Source organism: Carassius carassius, chromosome 50, assembly GCF_963082965.1.
Source record: "Carassius carassius chromosome 50, fCarCar2.1, whole genome shotgun sequence".
Classification (NCBI taxonomy): Eukaryota; Metazoa; Chordata; class Actinopteri; order Cypriniformes; family Cyprinidae; genus Carassius; species Carassius carassius.
Window position 1 is genome coordinate 2,279,822 of NC_081804.1, and position 13,358 is coordinate 2,293,179.

The 13,358-nt window shown below is 36.5% G+C and overlaps 1 protein-coding gene across 1 annotated transcript; it reads left to right on the top strand.

Annotated features, from left to right (window-relative positions):
• Positions 1-9,881: 9,881 nt before the first annotated feature.
• LOC132133647 (sialic acid synthase-like) lies at positions 9,882-13,062 on the top strand. The gene is made up of 6 exons (XM_059546530.1): positions 9,882-10,138; positions 10,530-10,745; positions 10,875-10,974; positions 11,373-11,527; positions 12,434-12,700; positions 12,794-13,062. Exons 1-6 carry the CDS (start codon positions 10,007-10,009, stop codon positions 12,980-12,982), a joined length of 1,059 nt encoding a protein of 352 aa, XP_059402513.1. The 5' UTR covers positions 9,882-10,006; the 3' UTR covers positions 12,983-13,062.
• Positions 13,063-13,358: the final 296 nt, after the last annotated feature.

A 13,358-nucleotide genomic window follows, 5' to 3' on the forward strand; every position in this document is an offset into this window, starting at 1 on the left:
TTTAACTCATATTTTGATGTGGGATAGAGATAAGAGATAATGGCCTCTCTGATGATGCCTTTGAGGTTGTCTCTGCTGTACGTGTGGGTGGAGCAAGAGAACAGTTAGGGGTCATTCACATATTACATCTTTTGCGCTCAAGTTCATAAATTCAAATGTAGATGCAAGGTATGCACACTCATAATGGAAGCGATGCGGTTGCAATGCGCACGCGATGCGGTTGCAATGCGCACGCGATGCGGTTGCAATGCGCACGCGATGCGGTTGCAACGCGCACATGGTGCGACGCGCTTGTTTTTCCAGGCACATCCGCACCACATCGAGTTAAAGACATCTCAACTTTTCAGAATGCCGCAAGCGCACTGCAGGTCATGTAGCTTTCTCACCTTTTCCGTAACAACGTTGAAAGCTCAGCCAAGATAAAGGAACAGCTGATCATAGCTGTATATGGATTGTCATTTTTTTATTAATTTATTAGCAGAGCTACTGCAAGCAATTTTTAGTGCTGCAAATCCATTTATCCATTGCTGAAATTTCCGCGTCTTCATGGGGAGAGCAGGTCATAGTTGCTTAGCATCGGCAGATGCCTCAGGAGCTCAGGTGCCCGAAGGCTTTGGGAAAAAATCAGAAAGCGGCGCACCTAGCATTTTCAACGCGTTTTTAGGTGCGATATGTGAACGGCCCCTTAGGTGGAAAGTTGTTGCCTAGGCGCAGGTGAGATTCTGTGTCTTTTATTTTCTCTCAATACCGTAGATAAGCAAATGTACACGGTATGATAATCAAACATGTTTATATCACGGTATATTGTCATACCGGAATATCATTACAACCCTAGTGCTGAGGTAAAATTACCCTGAAACATAACTCCAGAGCAGGTTATGTTCAGTGAATAAGATGCTGTGAGTTACTTTAATTTTTTTTTAATCGAAAGTTGAGTATATCTATTCACTTACTCTTATACATACCTGGTATGTCAGATGGTTTCTGGAATACCCCCTTGCCAGGTCATCATATACTACATAGTTTGCATACACCAGCAGGATCAACGTATGCAAATCCCCGGGTCCTGACAACATTCCTGGGCGTGTAATGAGAGACTGTGCAGTGAAACTCACTTATGTCTTCACAAACATTTTCAACATCTCGCTTAGTCAGTCTGTTGCTTCCTCATGCTTCAAAGCTTCCATCATCATTCCAGTCCCGAAGAAGCCATCTCCTTCCTGCTTCAATGACTGCCGTTCAATTGCACTTATCCCTATTCTCATTAAGTGCTTTGAACGGCTAGTCATGCAATTCAAGTCTGCCCGCCCCTATTCCCGGACCCCTTCCAGTTTGCATATCGGTCCAACCGCTCGACCAATGACGCCAATTCCACTACCCTCTACTCAGCACTGACACAAAAGACTCATTTGTTATAATGCTGTTCAAAGACTTCAGTTCAGCATTTAACACAATCGTCCCTATACAGCTCATTAACAAACTGATCACTGTGCAACTGGCTGTTCGACTTTCTGTCTCTGAAAGGCGAGGCATAGAGGAGCTACAATAATGTATATTTTGTATTTGGCCGAATGACTCATGCTAGTGATGGAAATGATACGCCCCTTACCATGCTGTCATGCCTGAACCCAATTTAAACGAGGCATTTGCTGCATCCAGTGGGGACATAATTATAGATTATAATGAGTTATACTGTCTTTTTACTCATTGCATTGCATATCGCACTGTGTAAACAAAACTATGTTTGCATTTCTGATCGGAGAAACAAGTGCTACACTGATCAAAAAAAAAAAAAAAAAAACACAAGACAGATACAGGGACAGCTATGCCAACTCAAATTCAGTTGTCAGTTGAACTTGATTGACATCCTGACGTTACCTCAGCGCAGATGAAGTGACTAATGCAAGTAAGCAGTGTAATGTAAGGCAGCAATGCAATATAAAGTGATCGAGTAATGTGATATAAGTGAGCAGTGTAATATAAGTATTATTGTAAATGAGCAGTGTAATAAAAGCAAGTTTTGTAAATAGTTATTTATGTGATTTCAATAATTTTTTTATTGAACTGATTTTGAATGAATTTTTTTTTTTTTTTTTGGAAAATCACATCTTGGCTTCAATATTCAGTCTTTGCAACTTTAGGGATCTTATCTATCCACAAACAGTTTGTAACTCTCCAAAGAGAAAGGAAAACTTGAAATCGCATCAGATGACCCCTTTACGTGAAAGTGCTAAAAACAAGCAAGCATGTCAAGACAGCACAGACAGAAGGCTGTTCAAATGTTATCTTACCCGAGCATTCCAACACATTAATATTTTCAAAACCCCTCTTGTTATCCCTGTTAACGTGCTCACCCTCATCTGCACCCTGTTTTGTGCTGATTATCTTCCCATTATCATGTCATCAGTAAGCATTGTTTGAAGCTCAAATCTTCTCCTTGCTAGTCGAAGTTTTCTGACCCAGCTTTGTATGTTTTATTTTTTCCTGTCTAGTCGGTCTGGGGTTCCTGTTTTTTGTCCTCTTTACCTGCCTGGCCCTCTAGGACTCTGGGGTGTTTTCTGCCTTGCCTTGTTACTCTGAAGCATGTACCTACCAGGAAGCTGACTCCACTCACCTCTCTCTCGGCATTGCCTCTGGATTTCAGCGATGACTTTCCTACATTTTAATGTCAAATGCAGGAATGTTAATCCATGCATTTATGACTTCAAGGTTAGATTATTGTAATGGTTTATTGGGTGGTTGTTCTGCACGCTTAGTAAACAAACTACAGCTAGTCCAAAATGCAGCAGCAAGAGTTCTTACTAGAACCAGGAAGTATGACCATATTAGCCCGGTCCTGTCAACACTGCACTGGCTCCCTATCAAACATTGTATAGATTTTAAAATATTGCTTATTACTTATAAAGCCCTGAGTGGTTTAGCACCTCAGTATTTGAATGAGCTCCTTTTACATTATAATCCTCTACATCCGCTACGTTCTCAAAACTCAGGCAATTTGATAATACATAGAATATCAAAATCAACTGCGGGCGGCAGATCCTTTTCCTATTTGGCATCTAAACTCTGGAATAACCTACCTAACATTGTTCGGGAGGCAGACACACTCTTGCAGTTTAAATCTAGAGTAAAGACCCATCTCATCAACCTGGCTTACACATAACACACTAACATGCTTTTAATATCCAAATCCGTTAAAGGATTTTTAGGCTGCATTAATTAGGTAAACCGGAAACGGGAACACTTCCCTTAACACCCGATGTGCTTGCTATATCATTAGAAGAATGGCATCTACGCTAATATTTGTCTGTTTCTCTCTTATTCCGAGGTCACCGTAGCCACCAGATCCAGTCTGTGTCCAGATCAGAGGATCACTGCAGTCACCCGGATCCAGTACGTATCCAGACCAGATGGTGGATCAGCACCTAGAAAGGACCTCTACATCCCTGAAAGACAGCCGAGACCAGGACAACTAGAGCCCCAGATACAGATCCCCTGTAAAGACCTTGTCTCAGACAATAATAATAATAATAATTCATTACATTTATATAGCGCTTTTCTACCAGTGTGCAGCATCCACCTGGATGATGCGACGGCAGCCATAGTGCGCCAGAACGCCCACCACACACCAGCTTACTAGGACACAGGAAACAGATGATTGCTCTGCACAGTCTGACTTTGCTGGAGCCTGGAATTGAACTACTGGTTTCATCTGGCCAACTGGCCCCCTGACTGAGCCTGGTTTCTCACAAGGTTTTTTCTCCATTCTGTCTCCGATGGAGTTTTGGTTCCTTGCTGCTGTCGCATCTGACTTACTTAGTTGGGGACACTTTATTTACAACGATATCACTGACTTGATTGCAAATGATTGCACATATAATATTTAAACTGAACCGAGCTGCATGATGGCATCACTGAATTCAATGATGAACTGCCTTTAACTGTCATTTTGGGTGCAGTTCTCTCGGTTGGTTGTGCATATTTTTCTTCCACACTTTTTCCTTCAACTCAACTTTCTGTTAACATGCTTGGATACAGCACTCTGTGAACAGCCAGCTTCTTTGGCAATAAATGTTTGTGGTTGCCCTCCTTGTGAAGGGTGTCAATGATTGTCTTCTGGACAACCGTCAGATCAGCAGTCTTTCCCAATGATTGCGTAGCTTAGTGAATCAAACTGAGAGACCATTTTTAAGGCTCAGGAAACCTTTGCAGGTGTTTTGAGTTGATTAGCTGATTGGCATGTCACCATATTCTAATTTGAGATTTTTGTTAAATGTGAGCCAATTAAAAGAACTAAAGACTTAAACTACTTCAGTCTGTGTACATTTAATTTATTTAATACACAAGTTTTACAATTTGAGTTGAATTACTGAAATAAATTAACTTTTTCATGACATTCTAATTTATTGAGATGCACCTGTATCTGTGTATATCTGTAATACTGACAATAATACACGCATGACAGACATGGAAGCATTGTTTGACTTGTATGCTTATGGTCACGTAGTTAGTCGAAACAAAGTTCAACATGTAAAATCAGTTGTTTTTCTGGTTCGAGTGATATCCGCTCAAGGCCAGTACCCTTTACAAAGTAGTACAAGTGCATTAATCACCCACAACAAATACATGAGCTCAGATCAGTATTGGTGGTATTTAACTTCTCCCCCCTTAGGTGTGGGTGGAAAAATTATGCCCAGAAAACCTTTGAATTACAGGCAACCTTGAAGAGTCATGTCAGAGTCACTGAACAAGTTTTTTTCACTGACACTGCAGTGCAGCAGTTCCAGCAAATAAAACATGAATTGAAACACGCACCTGCCCTCGCCTACAGGGCCATTACTACACAACTGGTGGCCCGAGGTGAAATTCATGTTGGAGGCCCCCCACCCCCAATAAAAAGCACTTGAAGCACATATTAACTTTTTTATTTTTACAACCTATTATTTAAATTTACCGGTCAAAATGAACTATTATTAATGTTTTTATAAGAAGTCTCTTAGGTTCACCAAGGTTATATTTATATGAACAAAAATACAGAAATATAATAGTTTAATATAATGGTTTTATATTTTACAACCCGAGTTCCGGAAAAGTTGGGACGTTTTTTAAATTTTAATAAAATGAAAACTAAAATACTTTCAAATCACATGAGCCAATATTTTATTCACAATAGAACATAGATAACATAGCAAATGTTTAAACTGAGAAAGTTTACAATTTTATGCACAAAATGAGCTCATTTCAATTTTGATTTCTGCTACAGGTCTCAAAATAGTTGGGACGGGGCAGGTTTATCATGGTGTAGCATCTCCTTTTCTTTTCAAAACAGTTTGAAGACGTCTGGGCATTGAGGCTATGAGTTGCTGGAGTTTTGCTGTTGGAATTTGGTCCCATTCTTGCCTTATATAGATTTCCAGCTGCTGAAGAGTTCGTGGTCGTCTTTGACGTATTCTTCGTTTAATGATGCGCCAAATGTTCTCTATAGGTGAAAGATCTGGACTGCAGGCAGGCCAGGTTAGCACCCGGACTCTTCTACGACGAAGCCATGCTGTTGTTATAGCTGCAGTATGTGGTTTTGCCTTGTCCTGCTGAAATAAACAAGGCCTTCCCTGAAATAGACGTTGTTTGGAGGGAAGCATATGTTGCTCTAAAACCTTTATATACCTTTCAGCATTCACAGAGCCTTCCAAAACATGCAAGCTGCCCATACCGTATGCACTTATGCACCCCCATACCATCAGAGATGCTGGCTTTTGAACTGAACGCTGATAACATGCTGGAAGGTCTCCCTCCTCTCTAGCCCGGAGGACACGGCGTCCGTGATTTCCAACAAGAATGTCAAATTTGGACTCGTCTGACCATAAAACACTATTCCACTTTGAAATAGTCCATTTTAAATGAGCCTTGGCCCACAGGACACGACGGCGCTTCTGGACCATGTTCACATATGGCTTCCTTTTTGTATGATAGAGCTTTAGTTGGCATCTGCTGATGGCACAGCGGATTGTGTTTACCGACAGTGGTTTCTGAAAGTATTCCTGGGCCCATTTAGTAATGTCATTGACACAATCATGCCGATGAGTGATGCAGTCGAAGACCACGGGCATCCAATAAAGGTCTCCGGCCTTGTCCCTTACGCACAGAGATTTCTCCAGTTTCTCTGAATCTTTTGATGATGTTATGCACTGTAGATGATGAGATTTGCAAAGCCTTTGCAATTTGACGTTGAGGAACATTGTTTTTAAAGTTTTCCACAATTTTTTTACGCAGTCTTTCACAGATTGGAGAGCCTCTGCCCATCTTTACTTCTGAGAGACTCTGCTTCTCTAAGACAAAGCTTTTATAGCTAATCATGTTACAGACCTAATATCAATTAACTTAATTAATCACTAGATGTTCTCCCAGCTGAATCTTTTCAAAACTGCTTGCTTTTTTAGCCATTTGTTGCCCCCGTGCCAACTTTTTTGAGACCTGTAGCAGGCATTAAATTTTAAATGAGCTAATTAAGTGGATAAAAGTGTAAAATTTCTCAGTTTAAACATTTGCTATGTTATCTATGTTCTATTGTGAATAACATATTGGCTCATGTGAATTGAAATTCCTTTAGTTTTCATTTTATTAAAATTTAAAAAACGTCCCAACTTTTCCGGAATTCGGGTTGTACTACACTTTAAAATGTATTCAATTTCTGTGATGCAAAGCTGATTTTTACACACCGAATCAATCATTACTACAGTCTTCAGTGTTACATGATCCTTCAAAATAATTTTAATATACTGATTTAGTATCAATTTTAGAAACAGCTGTCCTGCTTAACAGTTATTTTAAAACCTGTTTCACTGTGATATTTTATAGTCTGTGATACCTTTTTTTTTAGGATTCCAGGAATAAAAAGTTGTTAAAAAATGTAAACAACATAATTTTCCAGCGATTACACCAAACAAAAAAAATTAAATTTTAATATATATATATATATATATATATATATATATATATATATATATAGTATTTGATATACTATTATACTGGCCATAAATGTATGAAAACTATGCCCTGTTTCATAACAAAAAGCCATATTCTGATCTTAAACCCCATAAGATTTTCCTGAGATGTTTATGTACAACAAACAATTTGAAAATGAACCAGATTTAAATAATAATTACAAAATATTATATTTCCATATGAGGGCTGAATTTAGTGGAGGATGGGGTTCTTTGATCTTTGCTTCTTTTGTGTCTTTATGGACCATGCATTGCCTCCTGCATACAACAGCAGATAAACAGAATAATGGAGGTCAAGATGAGGTCTTTACATGGAAAAAAAAAAAACTTTACATGGAATTTTGAAGCATTTTTAACATCCAATAAGAGTGTTGATTTGTCCAATCACTTAACTTTTGTAAGACAACAGGCAGAGGCACATTCCCCTAACTAATGATGTATGACATATAAAGTGATAGATAACCTGTTTTTTTGTTGTTGTTGTTGTTTCTGCCAAAGTTCAGTTCTGCCAAACAAGTTTTGTGAGTTTGAAACTTTTTATACATAGTAGTTTAACTGTAATAGCAGTAAAGTATACTGAGAACAATTTCACTCAAAAATTAGCTAGTAAACTTCACAGTGAATTACAAAGAAAACGGCAAGTGACACACATTGAATCAAGTGAAACATTTTTAAGTAGAAAGACTCAAATAATAATAATAATAATAATAATAATTCATTAAATTTATATAGCACTTTCCTGCAGTTCTACGCACTCAAAACACTCTACATCGTGTGAGGGATTTTCCTCGTCGTCCACCAACAAATAGTATTTTCTTTTCTTCTTATTTCTGTTTTTTTTAATAACTTTTCGAAATTGTAAATAAAACAATGATTATTGAAATAATCTAAATTTTACAAAATAAATCCAATTAAATTACATTTTGTAAAATGTAGGCTATTTCAATAATCATTGTTTTATTTACAGTTTCGAAAAAAATTCATAACTGCAACTTCTCACAACTTAATTTCTCACAAAAAGGACTGTTTTTATTATTTATTGTTTTTTTTTTTTATTATGTAGAAGGGAAAAGACTGACCATCCAAACTTGTATGTATGTATGTTTTTGATTATGATTATGGAAGTTTGCTTGCTTTTAATCAGTATATTTAATCAAATGTTTATATTTGATTATGCATGTCTTTCCTGTGAGGTGTGAAGAACCATCGCTGTTTAAACTTGCATGACAAGCATGCTCTCTTTCAAACCCGCGTCTGACCCAGCGTTTCTTCTAAAACTTACAATAATCTTTGATTTATATATTATATATATTTAGATTTAGATTTTTACAGTGTTCAAATCAAAACTACAGTTTTGGTCCGGTTCTCATGGATGAAAATTTTTTGATCTGACAACTGTGAATTTATTTTGTGTCTTTGTGCTGTTGTACACTGAATAAATACATAAATCAATCAATTGTGTAGAAACAATATTCTCTCAGAAATTGCCAGTAAACTTCACTTATTTTTGGGGTCATTCATTTGGGCTGATAATTGTTCATGCTGAGTTGGGAATGCATTCGTGACAGAGAGCATTCTTGTAAATGGCCGCAGGTCTCTGTGTGTCAATACCACTTTGCTGAATATGTATGACTGGAATGTGTATGTAAAAATTCAAAGAAATGAAATGAAGAGGGAAGACAGTGAACTTTAAAACTGCCAGCAGCGAGGAGCGCAATCTATTCCACTGAAAACATACATCATCTTCAGTCAGAAAAAGTATACTAGTATACTATACTAGTATATTTCACAAATAATTACAATTTACATTAAATTAGACATGAATTTTGGGGTAAAATATACTTTAGTGATCGTTTCTTTATTTCCAATTTTGAAAAATATTTTCTTATCTTCGTAACACTGACTTGTTCTGTCACCATTTATCACTCAAGTGTTTTAGATGTGAAAAGATTAATTTTGCAAGACAGTTTTAACATCCCAGTATACAGTTTAAGGGCAGCTTTTGGGCTGAAAAATAAACCCAGTGTATTTTAGTTTTACATTTTTTATACATAGTAGTTTTACAGCACAAGCTGGGGTCAAGAAGTACACTGAAAATAATTTCACAAACTTTTTAAATGAGTTACAAAGAAACGGCAAATAACACATTGAATTAAGTGTAAAACTGTGTGGAAGAAAGACTCAAATAGTATTTTATTTTCTTGTAAAACACGCTATTTTATTATTATTATTATTTGCATGCATGCATGCAGTTCCCATGAAAGGCTGATTTTTTTTTAAGTACAAAATATTTTATTATTATTATTATTTATTGTGCATTTATTGTGCTGTTATACACTGGGAAGAAAATAGTTACTAATTGTCACTCAGAAATTGCTAGTAAATTTCATAAATTAATTACAAGTGACACATTGAATAGAAATTAAGAAAGTAGAAAGACTAAAATAGCATTTTCTTGTAAAATGTAGGCTGCTTCAATAATCATTAATTTACAGCTTCGAAGAATAATTTTTATAATCGAAACTTCTCATGAAAATGTCTACTGTTTTTTGTTGACGTTGTTTTTTCTCCCCATTAAGGCATTTATATATTCCTTCTTGTAAATTCTGAACTGATGTATATATAATGTCCAATTGCATTGTTGTACATATTTCAGAAAACGAATAAACAAAATGGACTTGGCTGCTCATTGTGCACCTTTTTTTTCATGAAGTCATTTGTGTGCACAACGCCCTGTAAATTGTGTGGTTTTTCTACATAGTTTTACTGCTAAACAACTGCTTTATATTATGTATTTCTTGAGCTTGTTAATCTGGTTTAACAACCTGCTCTTAAAGAATGTGCCATGTAGTGTGTGGACAGGGGTTGGTGATGGTTTGGGTGGAGCACTTGCATCTCTTTAAATCATGGTGTGACCTCCATTGCGGCCCCTTTACTTGATGTCAGCACGCTAGTGATCACATCTCCAGCCTCTCAATCAGAAATCAGCTAAGCAATTGATCTCTAAAATGTCTGCTGAGTTTGAACTTTGTCCTGGAAGGAAGATAGGGGGCTCCAACCCCTGTTTTATCATCGCTGAGATTGGACAGAACCATCAAGGAGACATAGAAATAGCCAAAAAAATGATCCGAATGGCCAAGGTAAAGTACTGTTGTATTTAAAATAATAATAATAATAATTTTCATGCTCCATTGTTATATAAATATATTTCAATAATGTTTTTTTCTATACATTTTCTTAAAAATGGTCTGAGCCTGTAACACTAACATCATCACATCCAATTAACTTTTAGATTTTAGTTTTTTTTTTTTTTTGCAGTGGTACCATTTTATACACAATTAAAAATAAGGGTACCATGAGGGGTTTTGCATAGAAGTACAATTTTGATTCCCCTAAGAAGCTTCCAGTGAACAGTGATTAAAAGAACCATTTTTTTTTTAAATATAAAGAAACTTGTGAAATTTGTTTTTCATTGAGAAATCATATTGTCAACCAAAATCCACCTCTACTTCTCCTTTTGTCTCCACGCAGGACTGTGGAGCTGATTGTGCCAAGTTTCAAAAGAGTGAGATCGAACACAGATTCACCAAACACGCTCTGGAGCGTCCCTACACGTCCCCTCACGCTTGGGGACCGACCTACGGGGCTCACAAGCATCATCTGGAGTTCAGTCACCAGCAGTACAGAGAACTGCAGCAGTACGCCAATGACATTGGCATCTTCTTTACAGCATCAGGGATGGATGAGGTGAACAAATGCAGAACATTTCAAATTTAAAGCAAGAGAATATATGCATGTGGTTATTTGCAAATGTCCCTCCAAAACCAATTAAACTCAAATGCATCTCTTAACTTTTCCTCTACCTATCTCTGTCAGATGGCAATTGAATTTCTTAATGAAATCAATGTGCCGTTTTTCAAAGTTGCCTCTGCAGACACCAACAACATCCCTTACCTGGAGAAAACCGCCAAAAAAGGTAAAACTCACCGAAGCTGACAGCCTTTTGAAATGAAAAATCAGTAGAAATTTTCAGAAGTTGATGTTCCTCAGATGAATTAAATGGCTCCCGTGCTCACGGTCACAAGAAGCTATCCAAAGTGTGAGAATAAGAAAAGTTCAAGCAGAACAGGGAACTGAGTAACAGTAACTTCCCATGTGCATTTGAAGTCAGTTATTCTGGAGAAGACTACCAGCAAAATCTCTTAGTGCTGATTGGCCAGAGAGCTGAGAGAATGAAACCTACAAATCCTGGGGCAGATTTTCTGGATTTTCATTCTTGCAGTTAGTTTCTGCAGATGCTTGCATATATAAAGTCTGCAGAGAATTTCTTTTTAATGTTAACCAAACTAATATTTTTGGCTTGTTTTTTTGTAGGTCGTCCCATGGTGATATCTAGTGGAATGCAGTCGATGGAGACCATGCACTGTGTTTACCAAACCGTTAAGAAGTACAATCCCAATTTCACTTTCTTGCAGTGCACCAGCGCTTATCCACTGCCGATAGAGCACGTCAACCTCAGTCTGATCCCTGTAAGACAAGCCACTTGTCAACTACATAAATTACTTATGAAAATATTATAATGTTATGACAAGAAAAATGTGCATGAAGACGATTCATTACATTTTTTATTTTAGCTAAATCTTTATCATGCTAATTTAATATACTAAATGCTTGAATATTTATTTAGCAAAAATGAGTGACTAGTTTATGACATCGGTTTTTTTACTTGTTGTTTTTGCCAAATTTTCAAACTTAATAGATATAAAAACAAACAAAATTATTAAACCCTTAATTAAAACTAAAATGAAAACAATTTTTTTTTATAAAACTTCAAAATATATATATTTTTAATAGTTTATCAATGACACTAAAACAACACTGGTATTTTAATATGCTAAATTAATGTATACAATGTTTGAATATTTGGTTTCACTTTGCAAAAATGAATTCTTAATTGTTTTATTCGGGGTTATTTTCATTAACTAAAACAAATACTAAAACAAAAACCATAAATAAAATAAACTGAAATAAAATAAAAATGTGAAAACTTGAAGAACTAAACTTAGTTTTTTCAAGTTGTAAGAAAATGTAATAACAAATATTAATATTTAATAAAAACTATATAGATGTTTAAAAAACTAATACAGATTACAAAATGTAAAAAAAAAAAAATTACAAAAACTTTAACTCAAACTAAAAATTTAAACAAAATGTAAATATTTAAATATTATAATTATATAACATAATAAAATATTTAGTTGATTTTGATATACTAAAGTTAGATGTAATTTTAGTCAGTGGTATTAACTAACATGATATTGAGTAAATGGATTTAAAGGATATTTTTCACCAAAAACTATGACTAAAAGGCCCACTGTATTATACAAAATGAATGAGTAGTATGGAATCTTTCTATTTCCCATTTCCTATTGCAGGAGTTCCAGAAGGAGTTTCCTGAAATTCCCATTGGATACTCTGGACATGAGACGGGCATCCATGTGTCTGTGGCTGCTGTGGCACTCGGGGCGAAGGTGCTGGAGCGTCATGTGACCCTGGATAAGACCTGGAAAGGCAGTGACCACGCAGCATCACTGGAGCCGGCTGAACTGGCGGAGTTGGTGAGAGCCATCAGGACGGTTGAGATGGCAATGGGCTCGTCAATCAAACAGATGCTGCCCTGTGAGGCTTCCTGCCACAGCAAGGTCAGACACAACCTCATTGTGACAGATTTAGCAGCAGGAGGCTTTTGAAGTGATCAGATGTGTTTAAATAACAGTGTGTGTCCTTTCTTGCAGTTGGGTAAGTCAGTAGTGGCCCGGAAACCATTGCAGAAGGGCGAGATATTAACTCTCGACATGCTGACAGTAAAAGTGGCCGAACCGCAGGGTGTGAGACCAGAGAACATCTTCAAACTGGTTGGCAAGAAAATCACAGAGAACCTGGAAAAAGATGCCACCATCACTGATGCCATGATAGATGGCTGATGATTGTACACTCCATAACTAAAGGGGCAATTAAGGGGTCTGTTATTAATTATCAGTAACAGTATATAATAAAATATATATATTAAAAAAATAGCCAATAAATCACTCTTCAATGTTCCAATGAGGGAGTTATTCTTATTATATTCTTAATGTTTGACATAAGAAATTTGCAAAGAAGACGTCTTGTCTTGAGTCTTGCATATTCAGATTGGTCAGATAAACATCTTGTGATGTATGTGCACTATCAGGGGATATGCCTAATGTCATGTTAAGTTTGCTTCTTTTAACCTGTCTGGTCAACTATATTATTATTGTAATTGTGGAGAATAAACTCTTTGCTAATAAAATCTGGTTCTCAATTGATTTCAACTCAACT

Coding starts and splice junctions, on each gene's coding strand:
- LOC132133647 (XM_059546530.1), top strand. CDS start 10,007: ATGTCTGCTGAGTTTGAACTTTGTCCTGGAAGGAAGATAGGGGGCTCC. Junction 10,139..10,529: donor AAATGATCCGAATGGCCAAG/GTAAAGTACTGT, acceptor GTCTCCACGCAG/GACTGTGGAGCTGATTGTGC. Junction 12,701..12,793: donor AGGCTTCCTGCCACAGCAAG/GTCAGACACAAC, acceptor CCTTTCTTGCAG/TTGGGTAAGTCAGTAGTGGC.